This window comes from Meleagris gallopavo, chromosome Z (assembly GCF_000146605.3).
Source record: "Meleagris gallopavo isolate NT-WF06-2002-E0010 breed Aviagen turkey brand Nicholas breeding stock chromosome Z, Turkey_5.1, whole genome shotgun sequence".
In the NCBI taxonomy this organism is placed as follows: Eukaryota; Metazoa; Chordata; class Aves; order Galliformes; family Phasianidae; genus Meleagris; species Meleagris gallopavo.
The window spans coordinates 39475384-39498348 of record NC_015041.2 but is presented as its reverse complement, the minus strand read 5'-3'; the positions used below and the strand labels follow the sequence as shown (position 1 = coordinate 39498348).

Below are 22965 nucleotides of genomic sequence, written 5' to 3'. Positions count from 1 at the left end.
AGGTGTTTTTTTTTTTTATCTTATTTACCCTTTGACTGAATCTTTTCGCAGTTAGGAGAGATGATGACACACTTCAGTTTTTTCAGCTTCAGATGTTTCAAAACTTCTCTAAGGCCCATAACAAGCCTGCGTTTTATCTTCGCTTTTACTGGGTCTTTCTGATACAACCGATCTTGGAACCGAACCAGTTCTTTTAAGAGATCTGTGACACAACTGTCAACTTCTTTACTAAGTATTTGGCTGCAATAACTGGAAGAAAGAACAAATTAAACATTAACAACTCTGAAATTACAAATATGTCTTTGCCTTTTTTCTACCCCCAGTCCGCACATACTTGTGACATAAAAGCAAAAAAAATTAACTTTGGATTTTTTTCAGTAACTAAGAACTTAAGAGAAAAGTTTTAGAAAACTCTTAGATACCACAGTTAACAAACTACACTAAAACATACATGCAGTATATATAAATAAACACACTAAACCCATATATGTATTTGTATGAATGTTTTTGTATTTTTTTCTGACATCTAAATCAGACAGTACAACAAACAGTACTACAAGTTTTCTTTAAATATATTGCTACGCATGATAAAGGTGGAAATCTTAAACTCATTTCTCCTCTCAGATTCATATTGTTTGCCTTTCATCCTGTTTCACATATCATAGCTATCAAACCACAACCTTCTACTTTGCATAAGGAGAAGATGATAAGAGATGTACTCCATCCTTCTGGTATTCCCTTGGAAAGATGAGGTTCCATATTAATTTTTCTCCATCTTTTACACAATCATTCACTAAGGAAGGATATCAAGGAAAAAAACTAGAGACATCTCAATTACACACCCAACAGAAGATGCCAGGTGGTAAATTCACATACCATTACAAGAAGAAAACGCAGGATCTGTCCTGGCTCTTGAAGACGTACAAACTTCTACTTAACTTCTAAGAGTTTTTTTTTTTATTTACTGTTCCCTAGTTTTTTTCATTAAGTCTCAACGTCAACTAAAATACTGAAAAACTTAGAAAAATCTAATCTAAAGATACAAAGTATTTTTAGCTGAATGTTCTACACTTCGTAGCGGACAGTCCCCTTGTGCATTTTCAACCCCAACAGGGCAGTCAGTAAAACACTGTCGCATAAGCATCAATTAAGTAATTTTTCAAGCAAATAACTTAAATTAATACATGGCAGGAGATAAAATGACAGCGGTATCAAGATTAATATTTACAATAACAACAATTATAAGGAAGGCCAATGTTACCCTTAAGGGAGGAAAATCAGAAGTTAAACCTATTTGTTTAACAGTTGTTAGAACCAGTCATAATTACTACACTGGATCTCTGACCTTTTCACACATAGTAAGGACTACTTTTTTTCTAAGGAAGCGTACACATACCTATTTAAACAAAACTGAAGTGTCTGCATAAAATAAATAGCAAGCCTTCTTGCCTTGCTACAACATGAAAATGTCATCTCACTAGTCACACACTTTACGTTATTTGCCATTTGGCCTGGTAGCAGAAAACCAAACTACACACTAAAAATAAGTTGTTGAGTATTAAACTGGTTTGTTTGCAACTCTATTAATGCAACACACTCATACTAAACAGCAGCTCCTTTTCATTTCTTAGCCTCTCATAAATTTCTCTCTCTTTTTTTTTTTCCCTGCAAGGATCATGTATTCTGAAGTGAAAATTACAACAATGTACTGACATGTTTCTTTGGATATTATTTCTTCATTTGTGTGCCAGCTTACAGAAAAAACAGAAAAAAAATGTAGAATCATTAATCCAAATAGTGCTGCACAGAAAGCATTTAACATATGTTGTTAAAAAATGCTATATTTGTGGTATTGCGGAAAAGCAAGCATCAGTACAATCAATACTTACTCTCTAAATCTTCTACTATGGATTTTTGGAAGATTAGATGTTGACTGCTTTGAAGTCATAGAGCTTTCTGTAGATTCCTTGATCTTTGTGCTCTCCAGAAGCCCTTCTGCAACTTGCATTACAGGAACAACTATCATGCAAATAAAGATACTTCAATAAAAAGACAAACAAAGGTGCTGTGAAGAGACTGATTTCTAAATTTTCATCTCCTGAAGTTGTTTCAGTACTACCACAGCAATCTGTAATAACAGGAAAACAAGTCATTTAGCTTTCTTTTTCTCTGGTATCTCTTTTTAAAACAGATTGCCAGAAAGACACAGTCTCATGATGCCATATAAATCCATCAAGCATTTAAGTGTGAAGCGATAATCTTAATACCTCTCACTTAGAGAGTAGCAATTTAGGCATACTTTAAACTCTAGATAAGCCCATGCTGAACCACTGAAAATTCTAAAGTTACAGTTTTTGTTTGACAGTACTTAGCACTATTTTTTAAAGTACCAAGTGTGCTCACTCACAGATCTCAACCTATGTACTGTATTACAGCATTCTCTTGAAAATACCTGCTTGACTATCCTGTGGAAGTGCTTCATCTTCAGTAGTATTTTCTGCAGACACACAAGAATTACCTCCATCTTTTGGTACTGCTGTCTGTTCTAACAGGTGTTGCTGTTTTCGCAGTTCTCGTTCTTTCAAAATAATCTAAAAAACAAAAATAAATTAAAAATCAGTATCACTAAGCAGTATCTCTTACCAAGTGCTTACGTACAGGCCACTCAAAAATAAAATTGGTACTACCATTCAAAGTTTACATGTATTTTTTTAATTTACATAAAAATGCTGTAGTTCCTCAAAGCACCATTACAGAGTAGGAAAAATATTAAATCTATATCCAAAGAATTCTTTTTCCTGGACTACCAGTGTTTGGGCAGAGAAAAGCATTTCTAGTGATCTGCCTAGCTGGCAAAGAGAAAATTAAGCAAATGAAATGTCTTCCTCTTTACTTTTCTTCTGTAGACTGTCAATTTGTAGCTATACAGCTCAGCAACAAGCACTCTCTGCCTCCCTTTGCCCTGCGCATATTGTATCACATGCAGTATAGTTCACTTAACTAAGAATCTACCCTTGCCAACTTGCTCCCCTGTCAGAAAGCCTAAGTCAGTCTGTATTGCACTGCTGTTTCTGAACTTGCAGGATGAAGGAAAAGACAAGAAATTACTAGACATAACCCTCTGCATGGTACACAGAAGAAGGAAGGTAAGACCTGCTTGATTCAAATATGCTGCTGTAGGTGAAAGAACTAAATGCTTTTTAAAACTCATTTTCTATCTTTGTAGATGGCTAAGAAGCACTTAATGTACACACGGCTACTAGCTCAGCTCATATGCTCAAAGTTTGTAATGGAAGCTAATTGCCAAAATAAATTTATCCATTTGTGTTTGAAAGGAAGAATTAAGAATAAAAATAAGCTTCCTACCATACTCAAAACACAAACATTACAGAGACAGAGTAGATCTTTATCTTTTCAGACCTAGTTTGGAAAGTAAATGATTTGAATACAGAACAGCCAAAGACATAAAGTAATTACTGTCATTCCCCAAGAGTTTGTTACCATTTTATACCGTATCGTTCTCAAACTCAACTAAGCAGCACAGAATAACTACTGATCAAAGCATATACTAGTGATGGAGTGCTACATAAGGAAAGGAAAATGCTAGATATGAAATCGGTGTATAGAAGGCGTGACAATGAAAAATATGAATGGGTAAAGAGGAAAGAAATGAAAAACACACCGGCTGATCTAACACTAGCTTTTGGAGTCAGCAGAAGTTCCAGCTTAGAAGAACACAGACACATTAATTAATAACTGCTTGTTCCATTCTCCTCAGTCCTGCAAATAAGCATATCCTGTCTAAACCAAAGTTTATTTGAATATCCTCCTGCAACAATCATTTGCACACACTTGTACAGGCAGTTCTTCAGCTATTGAGTCATTTTGATGTGAATCTGTATACATCATTTCTTCTTAAAAGGAAAGTTAGAACTGAATTTAGGCAAGTGGAAGCTGAGATGTAGATCTCTGTACTACGAGATTTAACTGACTCTGAGCAATACTAAATTCACATTCGCCTGTAACATACTATTTAAGGTAAAAACATCAGCACCTTTTTAAGAGGTGTTGGTCTCTTTGCTTTAGGGACTTCTCTCTGCTTCCCTTTCTTCACCAAAGGAGCACTGGAATCCAAGGGATTATGAGGCATCTTTCCTTGGTTTAACCGGTGATTTTTTGTGGCTGTAGCAGATTCTTTAGAAAGCAATGGTATGGTACCAGCAACTGAGATAAAAAAGAAGTCTGCGTCAGAACCTGTAACAAAATAGCTAAGCCAAAATCTAATGCAAGAGTACACCAGCCCTGCTGCAGTCATCGCACATACTACATTTGTGCTGTGTTGCTATTAAAAATGCATATAGGCAACCCTGTATCATGAAACAGTGCTCTTCAATAAAGATACTCCTTTACTTCCAGCAGTTAATGACATTTCCCCTACTACCATTATGCTACTGGAATCACAAACTGTATCTCAAAAGCAGAATTTGGCAAATCACTGCACTCCACGCTACCTTTAGTACTAAACCATTCCAACTCAATAAACCTTCAGGAGTCTACAGGTTTCACTGTAGTGGCATTTCTTTCTCCATGCTCACCTTTTGTATTGTGTTAATACGAATACTGAGTTCTAGGATTAAAGTTTTTAGATTTAATTGCTGTAAGTGATCCGGAACAGTCACTCCAACCATTCAACCATTCCTAATTAATGTTAGTTGAAGTTCATTTGCAAGTAAGTAATAAGCAAAGTAAAAATACTGCTAAATCTCTTTTGCTCAACAAGCACTGGCCTTGGATGCCTAGTATACCTTCTGAGGACTCAGGGCACAGGAGCTTTAAATGACTGATTAAATGACTGAACTTGAACCTGTCAAAACACAACATAACAACGAGAATCCACCTGCAACTTGATCACTAAGAACTGCTGTACAATGGTGACAGCACTCTGTCAAACTTCCAGGACCTGTAATATAAACCAGGTTACATTACACATAAATGAACAGGATGACATAAATAACAGTGGAATGTGTTTGACATCTCTGCACCTGAGAAAATGTCATTCCACTAAAAACTGCACAAAGTTTCTGGCAATTTGCCTTCAGCCATCCAAAGTACTTACACACTAAACTTCCAATGTCACATATACTATAACTAGCATAAGCAGCTTACTTCATAAAACTGTACATTGCAATTTTTCTTTTTGGGGTCCTGTGTAACAAAGACAAATTGAGAACACTGCCAAGAATGCAGTGCTGTGTGCTAGCACAGGCAGAGCCAAGAATTAAAGCTGGATTTGTAGCAATATGTAAGTATAAATCCTGCAGACAGCAAATACTTCATTCACTGTGTACTTCACTTCTTCTTTTATTGTTACTGAACATGATGGCTTCAACAGTTTGTCATTCTGAATGACAGGTGCATTTCCAAAATTGAACTTTCAAATTGAAATGGTTAGTACTTTGCTATGCTTTTCCATCTATATTATATATTACTCTCTAAATGAAGTAGCAAGCAGAATGAAATACTAAACTCCCTCCACAGTTGCATTCCTTGCCTTTCTTGTTGTCTGTGCGTCTTCTCTTCTACAGAGCTCAGCACAATGCTGAGCATTCTAGTGTACGCTGATTTAACAGCACTGAGTAATAACAGAACAAAATACAAATGTGAGATAACGTCTGCCTTATACTTCCAGGATATCAACATGACACCTTAATTTATCTTGTGCAGCAAATTCAGACATTCGCAACATTAGAAAGCAAGTCTTATGATCCACAAACTTATGCCTTATTACCTGCTTTGCAGTCCCTGCATTATATGAATACATACAATCAAAACTGGTTGCTAGCTCCTCTGCAGCACTGACTGGCTCAAATGGTGGGAAAAAAATCAAGAGCAGAATAAAAAAACTCTTACAAATCTTTCAGCAAAGTCTCAATGAGGCTTGGTGTTTTTAGCTTTTTTTAAAAACTCACAGAAATCATATTAAACGTTATGAGATTAATGCTCCTTTTCCACAGTACCAAAATAAGGTGAGAATTAACTCACCTTTAATTCTAGTATTTACTCTAGCGTCATTAACTCTAGCAAACATCATATTTCTTTTTAAAAAATATAAGGCACTAACACAATCAAGACCAAATTTACACCTTCAACAGAAAATACACAGAGCTATTTGTTTCCTGAATACACATCAACAAAGTTTGATGAATTCTATCACCAAAATACCAAAATGTAGCATTTTTTAAATAGCAATTACTTCACAATTATCAGGAACAACAGAACTCATCTCTTGGCTTGGGCTGACTGATTCCCGTATGACCCCTGTGTTTGCAAAGGATATTTTTTTGCTAAAGTTTCAGCTCTAGACCTTCTAGCATCACTGGAATTTAAGACGGCATTTATTATCACAAAGAACTTTCTTGTGAGTTAAAATCACAACAGCACCACACTTAGATTTTCAGACAAAGCAAAAACCTTTAAAATTATTTATTTAAATCACTGTTTTCCTCAAAGCTCAATTTTTTTAACTTCTAATAGTTACACAAGGTATTCTTTCAGAACTCATTGTTCTAAAAATTTTCTTCTCCCAAGTCTTCCTCCAAACAATTCAGATTTTATTTTATTTTTAAAACAAAGATCTGCAGAAAGCACAATGTGACTCTGGCATGTTTGAACTGTGCTCCTGCTTCACAAATCACTGCATATCAGAATCAGGAGGCATTTAGAAGTTGGAATACTTGTAACTGAAGATGAAAGACAAAGAAAGTAAATTTAATTATAACCAATACCTGAAAAAACCACAGGTTTAGAACATTGTTTTGACTTCTCTGTTTGCTGTTTCTGCTCCAAGACTGCCAACATGCCACCTAAATCCAACTGCACAGGAATTTGACTCTTCTTACCACTGCTCTTGGATGTTTCCTGAACAAATACAATACGGATTAGGAATGCTTTTCATTTCAGAATGCAGAAATATACTCTAAGCTCCTTCAATTCACAATACTTCTCCTTTTTACCTTGGATTTATTGAATTATTTTAACCTTTAGTCGCAAATTACCTTTAATGTGAATGAGAAAAAGTCAAAAACAGTTCAAATAAATGTATTTTTACTTTTTAATAGCTAATAGAATAAAGCATATAAAATTGAGTCTTTATTAAAGCAGGTGCCTTGTGTCAGTATCCCAGTTCGGACAAACTACCACCTATCTTTGAAAAAGAAAAAAGGCTTGTCAGAATTTAAAGTACTTATGAATATACTGTGAAAAAAACTGTGATTCCTATAGGGCATGTAATTGCAATATACATATATCATTGTCTTCAATGCCTTTTGATTGATAAAGGAAAAGTCACCAACTTTTCCTTTAAGCAATATTTCCTCATAAGCAGTAGTCTTTCTGTCTGCTTTAAAGAGAAGTTGAAAGTGGTGTCCCATATCTGCACTACATGTAATGATTCAAAATACAAAAAGATTACAAATATGTAGTTCAGTAAAGACTAGGAAAGAATAAATTGTATCTCCAGAACATGTTAAGGAAATAATTCACTGACACTCTACATATTCTGGAAGTTTAATCACATCCCCTGTTATAATACAACTAAATACTACAATCTCCTCTTTCTGAGACCACAACTTTACCTGCATCAGAGCTAGGACAGAACCTACTCACTGACCTCACTTTTGTATTTCTCTCTTTGCCCCAGCTAAGCAGATCTCTATGTCTTAATCTGTCTGAACCACTTCTGCCAGAGCTTCTCAATTTAAGACAATCAGTGAGGATCAGATTTATGTCATGACCAAGTAAAATTGGAAAGAAAAACTCCTGACAGCGAAACTTACATGCACTTACTAGCATTTCTCCCTAAAAACTGCAACACAAATAGGGAGTTAGCAGTAATTACTACTGAATGTTCTGAAACAAGAGGATGCTGTCATTTACCTCATTATCTGCTGCCACACTATTTCAATGGACTTGTTATTTCCTCATTTTCTGATTCGGAATTATAAAAAGAAAGGCATTTTTCTTTTCAAATACTTGTTACAGAGGAATATAAGTTACTTTATGGTAATACCTCTATAGTCTGTTATATTTTGAGAGGCAATATCCCACTGAAGCTTACAAAAACTTGAAGGTTTCTTTCATTTAAGCTGCAAGTCTGCAAAGCATTTCCTTCACATGTGGTTTCAGCAATCATACTGTCTTTTGCTGTTTACCTTTGACCCTCAGTGAAATTTACTGCCTCCAACAAACCAAACAAGAGTGTTCTGTTTTATTTAAATACTATTAGTACTTACATAGAAATAAAGCTAAGGACATAAATTTCTAGCAGCGAAACAAGTTTCAAAGAAACAGAAACCTGACATTTCCCTTCATTATTTGTTATAAGAGCATCCCTGTAATTTATGTTTGAGATTTATTCTCAAATTCAATTAATTTCAAAATGAATCCTTAATTCATTTCAATAATGAAAAAAAAATCAGCCTGGACTTTAAATCAAAGCCAGACCCAGGTTCTTAACTTTTGTACAGTTTGCCAGCAAATACGCCCACGAAATTTAATTGTATGCACAAATGGAAAAGCTACAGAATAAGAGTCTTACTATAATTTCTCTGTCCTTTTATAAAATGCAGAAACAAACCATAACACTGCCTGTAGGACAATAACCTGTATTAACAGAATTTACCTCAACTAACTTTAACTTGTCTTACAATTACAGCATGAGCAACTATATCCCAATTAAAAGTCAGGTAACTCCTGGAAATTATGTTAAGGCATAGATGAGAAAAGGAGGTGTGTCATGTTTTCTGATGTATTTTCTGATTTTTGTTATCGGTATTCCACATCATAACATCATGTAGTGCACTGGGAGTTAAAGAGTTAAGTTCTGTGGACAGTCAGTATTTCTGGGAACCTGGTTCTCAGGAGAGAAGGACAACTACAACTCCCAGAAGACTTCCACTGTTCCATTTCCATTTTCCAGTTAGAGGGAAAAATAAAACTGTTTGCAAGTCACAAGACTGCCTTTTTTCTTTTTACTGCTCATCTCTGCAGTGCGTGTTCCCTAGCCATCTCACCTTCAGCATTACGTAGGCCTTCCGTTTTGGACACTCATTTGTTTGGTTTATTAGCTTCAATCCCAATTAACTTGTATTTCTGGTATTGTAGTCAGCAAATTAACTTTCTTCCTCAAATCATTGCCACTGGTTTTCTTTTGTTTACTCCTTTCCCTCTTTGTTCCCTTCCCCCCACTTCCCTTTTTTGGGCCAGTGGGCCTGCTGTCTCCCTGTCGTGGATACAGACAGATCTAGAGATAACTCCATGACAAGGCGATTACTCAGAAAGATCACTACTGACCAAGCTGTGGCTCTCTATGATTGAGTGACGGCATCAGTGGACAAAGGAAAAGCAACCGATTATCATCTATGGCCACGGGGAGACCCCACTGTGGCCTTCTAATACTTGAAGGGAGTGGGTGGCCACTTTGTCCCTGACAGAGGGCTTGGAATTAAATGATCTTAAAGGTCCCTTAAAACCCAAGCCATCACGTGATTCTGTGACAACAGTTCACACACACCAAAGAGTCTGAACTCGTTGGTTCAGACTACAGGTAGTCTTTTCTTGCTTATTTTCTTAATATTCAGGCTTACATTCATAAGATTACTTACTTCAGATTGCTTTCTGCCAGCAGGAACAAATGTTGTTTTCTGAGATCCTAATCTGTTTCTCTGATCAGAAGCAGCTGCCAGATCAGGAAACTCCTCAGCATCCTAAGCAAGAAACAGGACATTGCATTTGTAAGAACTATTATGCTCATATTACTAAAACTGATTTTTCCAACATTCAAAAGATTCTATGTACAAAATTCAAAAGCTGAGTGCAGAACCACCACCTATAATCAATTCTACAGTAGTTAAGTCACTTATACAGTAGTAGCTAATTCAAGGCTGAAAGAACAAACTTAGAAAGAAAGGCTTCCGATGGTAGCTTGTTATTGCTTTCAGCTGATACAAATAATCAGAGGTAAATGGCTCCTAAAGGAGTGTTTTTCAGGTCATTTAACAACCTTGCAAACAACTCTCCTCTTCTTCCAGTACAGTCTCCAGCTGTGCAACTCTACCTTAAACATGTTAGTGGTGAAAATCAAAATGACAGGCAAAAGGGTAATAAATCTTGACTACCAGTATGGAAATAAACAGATAAATCAATGAAGGGGCTGTGTAGGCTTAGTTACAAGCATATTTTATTAGCAGAGAATATGTTATCCAGATTCTAGATTAATTAAGACACTAACAGGCTGGAGCTCTCTCTATGCTGGCCACCTTAAGTCGAGGAGAGCTCACTAATTCAATGAGAAAGACTCTGATCCACCAGCCTGGTTTTCATCCATTTGATTCTCCTCTCTCTTTCTAAGGGGGCTTGTTAAGCTTCTAGTAGTTACAATACTAATAAGCATACCACTATTTCTTCTGAAGCCTGGAAGATTAGATTTAAACAGCCTGAGCTAGGACACCTAAGAACAGGCATGTTCAGTCTGAGCAGATACTTCTAACTAAACAAAGTATTTTTGAAAAAGTTTGTAAGTAGGTCAAAAGAAGACTGTAAGAAAGGGAAGGTTTCACAAATACATTCTTCCATCTTATGGATTTTTTCAATCAGAAGTAGTATCTTCGGGTTTAAATAGCCCTCAGTAGAGCAAATATTTATTTCAGTTTGTCCAAATCACTTCTTGAACTCACATACACTTCAGTCATTTGGCAACATCCTGTAGCAAAGGGAATAGTTAAATTCTAGCACTCAGTGTGGCTTCATACTTCCTTCTAGTTGTTCTTAACTTGGCACTTACAGGAATGAGGACATCAAGCAAAATAACAAGAACGAACAAAAAAATTTCCTTTTTATCTTCCAATTCCCTCTAAAATATCTATTTTACAGACAGAGAAGTCTTATTTTATTCAGTTTTGCCTCCCACAGGAACTATTTCATCCCTTTGATCATTTTTGGAGCCTTTCCTCTATCTCTTTTAGTTCAAATATGTGTATTTTTTTAAGGAGAGCTGGCACATAAGAAAGTAAAATCCACGCTATATTTAGATCAGATCTGCCCTGAATTTGTATATTGTCATAATGTTTTCAATTATATTTCATATTTTTCTAATGATTCCTAACACTGTTTGCATGTTGGACCAGTGCTACAGAGCAGACCTGCTTATCAGTAAGAGCTTCTCATTTCTTCCTGCAGCAAAAATATCTAATTCAGAGCCAGTCATTGTGTACAGGATTTCTCTTCTGCAAATGCATTATTTTTCACTTATTAGCAGGTTCTTAAAATTAGTGACTTCTATAACTCTAGTTAGCAATCCAATACACTGATTCAGTAAGCAGCTGCAAATACAAAATCCCAATTCTTAAATTCTCTAAGTCCGAGACATAGAAGTTATCTATGACTTTTCATGTTCTTCTGTTTCATGAGCATCATAAGGAAGTCACACATTTTTCATATTGATGAGCATTTCCAGCAAACCAGGAGGCTCTGTAAGCTGTTCCCAACTGCTCCCCCATACGCTGCATCCAAATCATGGATTTCAATGTAATGTATATACTCTGTTTTATAATTCTATGTTTATTTTTTTCCACTTATGCCTTCAATAAGACATGACATTTCTACAGCTTCTACAATTCTTGCTGTTCTTTCTCTTTAGGTACTAAGTTACTCACAGACCTGGTATCTTGTAGAACAGAACCTGTATATCTTGATTCTATCCACAACTCAATAATGAATTCCCCTTTCAGGACGATGAATTACACAATGAATTAAACAGTCCAAGTTAAAATGTACACAGCAGAAGCCAGCCAGGAATGGCTTCTTTATGCTGCATTTTCACAGACTGACATTATGTACACTAAATCAAATACAAAAATCAACACATGCTCATATTCTTGTTCAACACTGGTGTTACAATGAAGCACAGTTAAATCACGATCACACAACAATTCTGTAAGGTGGGAGAGCCTAAAGCATTTTTGAAACCGACTAACAAAAGCATCAAAACACTAACGTGTATATTACAGCTACATGAATATGAGAAAGATTTGAATAAATAATCAGGAATATAAACAGTGACATCTATATTTCTTATGAATTGTTTCCAGACTGAGATCACAGAATCACAGAATGGCCAGGGTTGGAATGGATCTCAAGGATCACGAATCTCCAACCCCCCTCCCACATGCAGGGCCAACCAACCTCCAACCTCCATCAACCTCCACATTTAATACTAGGCCAGGCTGCCCAGGGCCCCATCCAATCTGGCCTTGAACACCTTCAGGAACGGGGCATCCACAACCTCTCTGGGCAACCTGTTCCAGCACCTCACCACTCTCTCTGTAGAGAACTTCCCCCTGACATCCAACCTAAATCTTTTATCCCTCAACTTAAAACCACTTCCCCTTGTCCTTGCAATTATCAGTCCTTTCAAAGAGTTGATTCCCTGCCTGTTTGTAGGCTCACTTAAGGTACTGAAAGGCTGCAATGAGGTCACCCTGCAGCCTTCTCTTCTCCAGGCTGAACAAGTCCAGCTCCCTCAGCCTGTTTTCATAGGGGAAGTGCTGCAGTCCTCTGATCATCTTCGTGGCTCTCCTCTGGACCCTCTCCAATAGCTCCCTGTCTTTCTTGTACTGGGGGCTCCAGACCTAGAGACAGTACTCCAGATGTGGCCTCACAAGAGCAGAGCAGACAGGGACAATCATCTCCCTGTCCCTGCTGGCCACCCCTCTTCTGATGGAGCCCAGGATACCATTTGCTTTCCGAGCCGCAAGGGCACACTGCTGGCTCATGTTCAATTTTTCATCCATCAGGACCCCCAGGGTCCTTCTCTGCAGGGCTGCTCTCAAGGACCGCTCCTTCCAGTCTGTATAGATGCCTGGGATTTCTCCGACCCAAGAGCAAAATACTGCACTTTGCTCTGGTGAACCTCATTAGATTAACCTGGGCCCACCTTTCAAGTCTTTTGAGGTCCCTCTGAATGGTATCTCTTCCTTCCACTGTATTACCAATACCATATTATTTAAAACTTTGGCACCCTATGGTATCCAGTATACTTCCATTCTTTGTGCACTTTGCTTTACAAAACCGTTACTACAGAATATTTTTCACTTGGAAAATCTGTCCCTTTTTGGAACCTGTTAATACCCAGACTTAACAGTCTCTCCTGCAGGAATTCATACTCATTCAATCCTTAATGAATTAAAAGGCAGAACTGTTTCCTATCTCTAATTTCTAACAGGAATCGTAACTGAAATGAGCCTGACCCAATCTCCTCTACTAATAACATGTGATATTAAATTTGTAGAAAGCTTCTGGTCTTCCAGTACACACTCATCATGCTAAAAAAACAAAACCACCTCAACAAAAACCTCACTACTGTACCTCAATCCTCGGTGGTTTCTGCACTGTAGTAGATTCATTATAAGGCTTCTCTACATTAGTAGGTGACTTGCTCTTCTTTTTCTTTTTCTTCTTTTTCTTCTTCTTTTCTGACCCTTCTTCAAGCTCAGTTTCACTACCATATTTTTTTGTTTCTGCCTGTTGACAAAAATCATGAGGTACGACCATTAGAAATTTATTTATTTTATTATCACCTGCCAACAAAATTGCAAGGGACCATACTTACACATGCACCTCGTTAGCATGCATCAATCTATGCTAGGATATTAAGCAACTAGGAAAATCCAAGATTTCTTAGAAATTCAGAGGTACTGCAAGAACTCTTCATGTGAACCACACTGTACTGTAACTGTCAGAACATAATACAAGATTTCACTAGGCAATATTCATCCAGGAAGGACAAGATTTCCATGTTTTTGCCTGATTTAGAAATTGAAAATTTCAACAAAGTCTTGCCTAAATGAAGTGAATTCAAATCAGCTATTTTGGAAGTTTGTGTTGCAGGAATTACATTGACTTTTTGATATCTTATTCTTTTTTCTTTTGCCACAACAGAAGAAAAACTATAATAATGACAAGGTAACTTATTAAAAGTAACATTAGAAGTAGTACAGAGTCTAAGAAAAAGTAGCATTGTTTCACATCAAGAAACAGTATTGAACAGTAACAGAAATTAGTTTCAAGCGCACAGTTCTCAATTACCTTTGCTTGACTATCCTGCTTCCCTTTGTATCTGGGAAGACATTCAGATGCTGGTGATGAAAAGGTTTTCTTTGGGGACTGTGAAAGAACCGTGGCCCAAGACACATGTGGCTGAGCAGAGCCATCTGTAAATGTTTCAGGAAATTGATGTGGAAAAAACAAGTGATATCCAAAGATGTCAGAAAATATTTCTCAAATATTCAGAAGACATAGGATCAACAGAGGATTCATCAAGGACTCGCAAATGCAGAGCAAAGCTATATATTTTTTTTTGGAGAAAAACTAAATTAAGTTGCTTAATTACACATTATATTCTATTCCACCCACTGCCCAGTGTTACATGCATATATTTAATACATACATCATAATCTGAAATACTATCACACAACCTACATAAGTCTATGCTTATTCTCTAACATATTTTTCTTTAAAATTATTAACTTCTATTGCATTTATATATTAAATTCCTTTACTGTAACTTACATAGCTTTTGCATACAGGGTCATATCAATATCATCTACTTTCTAAAAAGCTTCCAGCCTGTAGATACATAAACACAAGCTAAAAAGTCTCCTTATGTGCCTCACAGTACAACATACAGCACTTTCATCCACCACCACTTGGTGGAACCAGTGTTCTGAAAGAATTACTCATTCCATTCCGTAAATATTCCCAACACATAATAAATACACATCTTAAAGAAAAAAACAAAAAACATGCCAATGAGAGATCAAAGAAGTTTATTGGGATTATGTGGCAAGGTTTTGGTAGCAGGGGGGTTGTACAGATGGTCTCTGTGAGAAGAAGTCAGGGACTGCTCCACAGATAGTTCCAGCTAGGGTAATGTATTTTAAGAAAGGGTAATACATAAATAAATAAATAAAAATAAAAATGCTGTGCAACAACTGTGATAGACTGGGTGAGAAAACTGTGAGAAAAACAGCCCTGCAGATACCAAGGTCAGTGAAAACGGAGAGGTGGAGGTGCTCCAAGTGCTGGAGTAGACATTCCCTGCAGCCTGTAGTAAATTCCTTTGCTGCCTATGGAAGATCCCACAGTACAAGGGGTGGCCATGTCCTAAAGGAAGCTGCAGCCTGTGGGGAACCCACACTTCAGCTTACTAATGGCAGGAGCTGCAGCTCGTGTGGGACACACCACATCAGTCTGTCCATGAAGGACTCTACCCTATAGAGAGAACCCAAACTTGAGCAGTTATTTAAGAACTGCAGCCTGGCAAGGACCCACACTGGCGCAATTCTTGAAGGACCATATTCCTTGGTTCTTCATGCTAGACCAGTACAAAGTGGAACAAGGGAGGTATGGCAAAGTGAAATTGATATCAATAGACCACAGCTCCCATTCTACATCTTGCTGTGCTGCTCAGGGTGGGGAGAAGGCAGAAGACTTGGGAGTGAAGCTGAGCCTGTGAAGAAGGTGAGGTTGAGGAAGGTGTATTTAGTTTTGTCTATGTTTTGGACCATCCTACTTCAATTAGCAATAAATAAATCTTCATTGAGTTGGGTCTGTTTTACCCATAATGGTAAAGAAATAAGATACGCCACAGAATAAAAAAGTATATACTAACTCTAAACTGACCATGGTATTTAATTACCATGATGGTAAGCAGTAAGTAATCTCTCTGTCTTTACCTTGATTCACAAGTATTTTTATCTTATTTTTTCCCCCTGCCCTCTTAAGGAAGATAAGTGCAGCCTGGTTAACAACTGAGGTTAACCCACCAAAAGCAGCTATTTTATTCATAGGTGTAGTGGAATTCCAAGGTCACAGCCTGAACCAATACATGAGCACATGACTGTCTGGAGCAGGGGGGGAGCCTTTCTGTCTTGGCATGCTTCTGGGAGTGCTTATTCTCTCTGAGTCTGCACGGGTTCCCCTTCCTTTCCTGCCTTTCTCAGGCAGTGCGAGAGCACGAACGGGAGAAGGATGCATTCCTCAGCTTGCCCCTTTCTCCAACTGTTACTGGGAGGGATGAGTTAATTCCTCTTTGATATCTTTTCCTATAGTGCCTATTTCTCAAATAAAGGCTCTGTCATCACCTTAGTTTGCTCTACAATCGGGTACAAACTGAAGACTCTACTTGTGGAAAAAATGTTATCAGATAACTTCACAGTTACTGGAATAACAATGCAAAATTCTTACAAATTTTGGAAGAACAAAGAAGTACATAGTAGACTCTAGACTGACAGCTATTTTTGTAATTGCTTATCAAGACTGATCAAATATTTGCTCAGATTTATTGTTGAAAAAACACCTCAACAGACTTCCTATAATCAATATGTATTATTTCCTCTCCTAAAAAACAGCACAGGAGGCATTCACAGAAACATTAGTCCTTCGGCATCAATGAGACAAAAGAAAGAGGACAATTACAGTTTTGATCTACTAACAAAACCTACATAAAATATAATCTTATTTGGAAGAAATAGATACAAACTTATTTTTCTTACTCTGCAATGAATTCTCTCTTTGATTTCATATATATTTGAGAGTTCAGCAGCTCCTAACAATACTTTATTATTCCAAATTGATGAGATACAAGCAGTTCAAATATGAGGAAACAATTTATATTAGCAGTACTTACCTCTACCATCAAAAGAAGAGGGAATTAAGCTTGCTACTGTTTCCTTTGAAGTTTTTGACGAGGCTTTGCTTTCCACAGAAACGTCTTTCTGTAAAATTGAGGGTCAGGTATCATAGCAGTACAAATAAAAGCATTTGCCTGAAGAAAGCTAAACATTAAAAAGAAGAAATAACAAAATCCTCAATCCACATGGACAAAGGCATAGAGAATTTTGTAGCCCACTTTTTTTTTGTTACTATTCTTAGTGGAAACATCGGTGAGAGAAAAAACAAGCAGTCAAGAAACCTCAGGGAACACATGTGCTCTGTATATACAAGCCAGAAGTTAGACCTTAGCAGTACCAGACTAAACTGTAACAGAGCTCGGCTTTCCCATATCTGCTAGCAGCACAGAGAAGGAAGAAATAGTGAGGAAAAGAAGGGAGAGCAAGCACTGATGCCTCCATCTACAAGAAGCAGCATAAAACCTGCAGCTATGAAACTTCCTGCTTGCAAGCTACTTAAGCAGGTATTAACATGCTGAATGCAAAAACAGTTTCTTGAGCTTTGAAAAAAAAAGAATTTCTATGAGTTCTGCAACATGAAAGCATAGCTAACCTCTGTGTTCAACAAAGGAGACATCTGTGGTTGGCTAAGGCATATAATGTTACTTTCCACTGAACATGCTGGTCCATTTTTATGATGCACATTCAATATCTCACTGCTTCCCAAACTCTGCAACTTGTGGAAATCCAAAATAGTAGTTTCAAATGCAGGAGAAGACTCTATTTTTGGAGCTTGAGTTGACTTCTTGCTTGCAGTTTTACTGAACCTGTCTGAATAAAGCAAGTAAAGTCTAAAACATAAAACTTGCTTGCAGTCATTTCTGCATATGTCTTACAGCACACCAATGACAGTAACAGCAACAGTCACAAGAATTATTGGTATAAATACCTGACATGAAAGAAAAAAAACAGAACAAAAAAATCAAGTGATTATAACCAATGTGTTTAGACAACACCAAATTGACAACCAAATGTAAATTCAGCTACTTTCTGAGGATACTTTTGTTTCAATTTTGCTCATGCAACCACCAAACAATTTACTGTTACCATCCATTGTCAAAAAGTCACATAGTAAAAAATATTCTGTTTTTTAACTATTCTAGATGTAGAAACACTACCACAAACTGGAAATTACAGTACAGACAACTACTTTATGGACACACTACATATTTCAAACCAAATAGCACATTAGTTATATACATTATAATAGCAATAGTACCTGGCTTCACGGAATCTTCACTGCCTGCAGAGGTCTGTAATGCAGCCCTTTTCACAATTCTGACAGAAGAATCCTCTCCATCTTGCTTTTTCTTGTCTGGTTTCTTCTCATTGTCCTTTGCTTTCCTCTGCTGCAAGTATTTGTCATATATTTAGTTAATTTTACTTTAACTCTGTAAAAATCTTCAAGCATTCCATGCACTACAGTCAACTAACTACATATCTGGAGTTTGAAGATACATAATGAATTCTATACCACAGCCACATATAACCAACAAAATCAGAATAGTCAGTTAAAGGTTTGTTATTGCATTTTACTTTCCTTGTTAAATGTGCTACCTGTGTCACATATTACATACACTCATTCCACATTTCTATGCAACTACACATTTAAGATCTTATTAAAACTAATGACAGCATTATGAATAGTTTATAATCAGCTGGTCTTAAATTGTCCAATTCTTATTTACTGCAACTGAGTTTCTTCTAGAAAAGAGCTAAAATTCTAAAAGCATTCCAAGTTTTTGACTAAGCTACGTTATGATCAAAACAAGACAAGACTGTTGTAATAACACACCAAACATATGCAGCAAACAGAGTGTAATTAGAAAAGCTATATCTACATGTTCCCAATAAAGCAAATATTCACCTATACTATACAGAAGTCCTGAAGCCTCATGATTCTTGCAAGGAACATTCTTTGGCAGACTTGGGCTGAAGAATTAGAGAGGTAGGCAAGTAACATGCATCCATGCAAATTATGCTGCATCAAACTAGACGCATGGCTCAACTCTGTTCAGAGGATTTGGAATTAAATTCTAAGTACATTCAGGAGCAACACTGTTTTCTGGAGTGGGAGGATACTCCCTGGCCTGGAAATCCATATTATTAAAGACCCAGGAGATGTGACCAAATTATTGCAAAGCCACTAAGTTCTATTTCTCTCTTAAAGATCCCAGAAGGTAAATTTCGAGTGCCAAAAAGACCATCGAACAGTACCCAGCTGAGCCTAGCTTTACTCAGACTACAGAACTGCCTTCCCTCCAAAAATCACTGAAGATTTTTGTTGAATATTGTTTTCACTTTTGACTGAGGGTATTTCTTATGTGAGCCTTTATTCCCTCTCCACTCCAATATGTTCCTGCTCCATTTGGATTTTTTCTGCAGCAGGCTTTGGAAATGTTTGAACAATAAATGCAGTCCGATCACTTCATGGCCATGCAACTGATCACAGCCATCAATTCTCTACAATTTATGCTTGTGGAGGCTGCTGCTACTGTGCTCCAGAAAAAGCACCAAACTCCAGCAGCGAATGAAGGAAAGCATGGTTCACAAATGTAATATGGTTTTGTTTTTTTTCCTGCTTTATGGTGCTGCCTTATGAGGAAAAACAACACACTCCTTTCATGCTTGGAAAACTGTACTAATTGTAGAATGTAATTAACTTTTTTGAAACCTGTAGGTGGCCTCACTAATACTATCATCCTCTTTAAGCACCACTCATTATTCCTACACAAACAAAGAGTGATTAGTCATTTCAAAAATGAACAAAGCATTCAGACTACTTTAAAGAAAGAATTCAATTTTTTAAAAAGTTCGTGTGCTCACCTTTAAAAGACTCTTACTTTCTTGTCTGATTGGATACTTTTGTTCAGCAGATTCACTGACTATTCTGGAATCATTACAGTATGTTGACCCATTTGAATGATACTGTGAGGCAGCTACTGGATTTGTATTTGAAACAACATCAGGTGAGCAAGAGCTGCTGGAGTGTTCATTTAATGCAGGATCTCCCACAACACTATGTGATGGACATTGAGAAAGAGATGAGAGGTCATCCCGAGGCAAATCTTCAGCATATACTCATTGCCTAGATAAATATACCATTCCTTGGCTGAAGAATTTGTTTAACAAGAAAGCTATATTCCAAAAGAAAAGTATTGCATGTTATTTCAACCAACTATTTACTCACTGCCATATGTTCTTTAAAAATAATATATTTTGTTTTGGATAAAACATGCAGTTTGTAGCAAATACTTAAAAATACAGATGTTACATGCTTCAAGTTGCAAACCTAATCTGCTTGAGAGTTATAGACCTCACTTCTGTTTAAGGTTGCCAGCTTTCTTCACACTTATTTTTGGTAGGCTTTTTCTTGTGAAACAAACCAAAAGCACACTGCATAAGATGCATTATGCGTTTGACTAAAAAAAAACCACAGACACTAAACAGTGAAACCCATCTTAAGATGCCATAACAACAAAGTAGGAGTACAGCATGTTATGGGGCTATAAAGCATGTGTGAAATACAATACAAAACTGTTAGACAGCCAGTAAATGGACTGCAGTTAATCGTAACATTGATGAAAGTACAACATGTTTTTTGTGATGTGTCTGTGGCATGCCTTTCCTTCAACTGTATACTTCAAAGTTTCCTTCCAATTTCACTCTATACTTTCTACAGAAACTGTACACTGAGATCCAGATTTGATAAGGGAGACCTGGCAGACAGCTCAGCACCACACAGCTATTCATTCACTTCCTCACAATGGGATGGAGAAAGAATTCAAGGAAAAGAAAAGTAAAACCTGTGGGTTGACATAAAGATAGATTAATAGTGAAGAAAAGTGAGGGAAAAAGAAAGCTGCATTCAGAGTTGTTCAGCACAAAATGGACAACGTCTCAACCTCAGGTCTGTAATAAAAAAATGAAAAATGTCCCACCAGAACAAGATGCTTCTGCAATTCTGATAGACTGTAGTCAAAACAACTCTTATAATCAGACAAAAAAAGTAATAAATCTGAGTCACAATAAGAACTACAGCTCAGCCCCAACAAGACAAAACATTCATGAGAATACTGCTTCTGTGCCTGATCTTTCCAACACTAAAAAATACCATAAATGAGACCATACTCATCTCATTGCTAAACACATACTACACATAAAAATGGGCAAAAGTACTCAGAATTCCTGTAAATAAAATGGCTGACATACTAAGAAAGCCTAGAACGAATATGTTCTCTAAGGCTCTACCTGAACTTTTTAAGGACTTAACAGTAATTTTGCAGTAATTTCAAAATTAATTCAATGTTCAGAGTTCTACTAACCTGAGAAGCAACTGGAGAACTAAATCACATCAAAAAATTATTACAGTATTCAATTATTTCCTATCCCAGTATGTAGGCTTTCTTCTAGGCTGCTCTGAGCTTAACAATACAATTACAAATCTATTATGAATGCCAGCTTTTCAGGCTTCATTAGAAAAATATTTCAAGAAACCTCCTATGTTCTTACTAAGAGTTACTTTCCTGGGACACGGAGATTGTGAAAAGGAGATTGAGGAGTAATCTCAGACATTTATGGTAGGAAAAACACTCCTGGAGGATTGCCTTCTTACTTGATTCTGTCTGCTTCAGCTCTGTCATAACACAAGCATCCTTTCACTGAAGAACAAGATTCAGCTCTTTTGAAAGCACAAAATGGCAAGAGTAATCATTACAATTAAGCTAACTTTAATAGTCCACTGCAATATGGACCTTTGGAAACAAGAGGTGAAATACTGATATACATCCAAACAATAGAAATGTACAAATCTAAATCCTGAGGACAAGGGACAAGAATGTATTTAGTCAGAATATTAACATATCAGAACTTTGACTTTCTGAGAGTAATCAATGTCCAAAACTGGAAGGTTAAAATCCCCCAAGAAATAAGATTCAGAAAATATACATACTTATCCAAAGACGGTTCCTGAACAAATGTGTAGCCTGTAGTTAAGTACCTAGGAAAGACACATGCTGCTGAGGGTTCTGACCATGCCACAGTTACCGCTGCATATTTTGGAACAAATGGTTTGACCTCTGCTGACAACTTGATGCCCTGAGAAACAAAACGTTTTTTGGCTACATGCTTTTTGAGATTAATATTCTAAGTGAAAAATATACTTACCCTGTGAGCACAACCCTCATAGAAAAGTTTGCTCTCTTCCAGCAGAACATGAAAAAGAAAGCTCACCAAAAATAAAGAGAAGCAAAACCAAGGAACCCTAAGCAAAACATGGCTTCTCTGGAAAACCATTTCCTTTAATATCCACATCTAACATGCAATACCTCTAAAAGTCATCTACACAGAGTAACAGAATATGCAGTAAGCACTAGTACACAAACTCTCAGTTTAGCTTCAAACAACGTGATCTAAAATTCACAGTGTGTGACTAACACTGCCGTAACATCTGACTGTGGGAGTACATATTAATAATAAAGGCTTTGTGTACACTTGTATTTGAAATTAATCTGTGTGGAAAAAAATGCTTAAGTATAAAGCATTCTCATTTTTTAAATGGTAGATATTCCATTTGTTCTGAAGTATCACTGATTTAAACTGGATATATATACATATGTAGCAGCACTGAGATAAAGGTCAATGTACTCACTGCCATTACAGCATCACACGGCTTTTCCTTACTGCAATAAATGCAACAGGTCATTAGCCACTAGTGCATTTCTGGGTTAAACAGCATGCTGTATGAAAACTGAGGTCCTTTTCACTTGCCAAGGCCAATTTCAGTAACTAAATAAGACAGTAATCTTGAAAATACTTGAACAGTAGTTTCAATGTTTAGGCATATATAGTAGGCTCATTGCTCCCTCTGGTTGCTGCACTGATTTCATCACAAACATGTAAGGAACTCTGACAGACTAAAGGAGAACAGAAGGAGCTGCAAACTCCTCCACTCCTGAACCTACCGACAGTTCCAACTACACGCTGAGCGGCCACTTCAACAATGGGAAACGGAGTGTGAATTCTACACGTTTAAGCATGCAACAAACATACAGGCGTGTAACTATACAGAAAGTAAGCAAGGAAGGAATCTGGGATCGGTTATTTGGAAGCCGCGGCCGCAGGTGGGGTTCGCCCCGTCCACTGCGAGTATCTCCGGGCAGGGACGCAGCCCCCGGGC

General features: G+C 37.0%; 1 protein-coding gene across 4 annotated transcripts in view; it reads right to left on the bottom strand.

Moving 5' to 3' along the window:
• Positions 1-22965, bottom strand: part of SECISBP2 (SECIS binding protein 2) — a 189891-nt gene that overhangs the window by 166410 nt on the left and 516 nt on the right. The window contains exons 2-14 of one of the 4 annotated variants that reach the window (XM_019610559.2): positions 21739-21786; positions 19614-19806; positions 18007-18136; positions 17341-17558; positions 16745-16832; positions 14143-14267; positions 13423-13578; positions 9663-9764; positions 6786-6918; positions 4055-4224; positions 2453-2591; positions 1890-2019; positions 29-249 (exon numbers count right to left, since the gene is read on the bottom strand). In XM_019610559.2, the coding sequence (XP_019466104.1) occupies positions 29-249; positions 1890-2019; positions 2453-2591; positions 4055-4224; positions 6786-6918; positions 9663-9764; positions 13423-13578; positions 14143-14267; positions 16745-16832; positions 17341-17558; positions 18007-18136; positions 19614-19806; positions 21739-21786 (1853 nt within the window). Of the gene's footprint in view, positions 1-28; positions 250-1889; positions 2020-2452; positions 2592-4054; positions 4225-6785; positions 6919-9662; positions 9765-13422; positions 13579-14142; positions 14268-16744; positions 16833-17340; positions 17559-18006; positions 18137-19613; positions 19807-21738; positions 21885-22965 lie in introns of all 4 variants that reach the window. The other 3 variants (XM_031557337.1, XM_019610560.2, XM_031557338.1) reach the window with 3 other exon arrangements.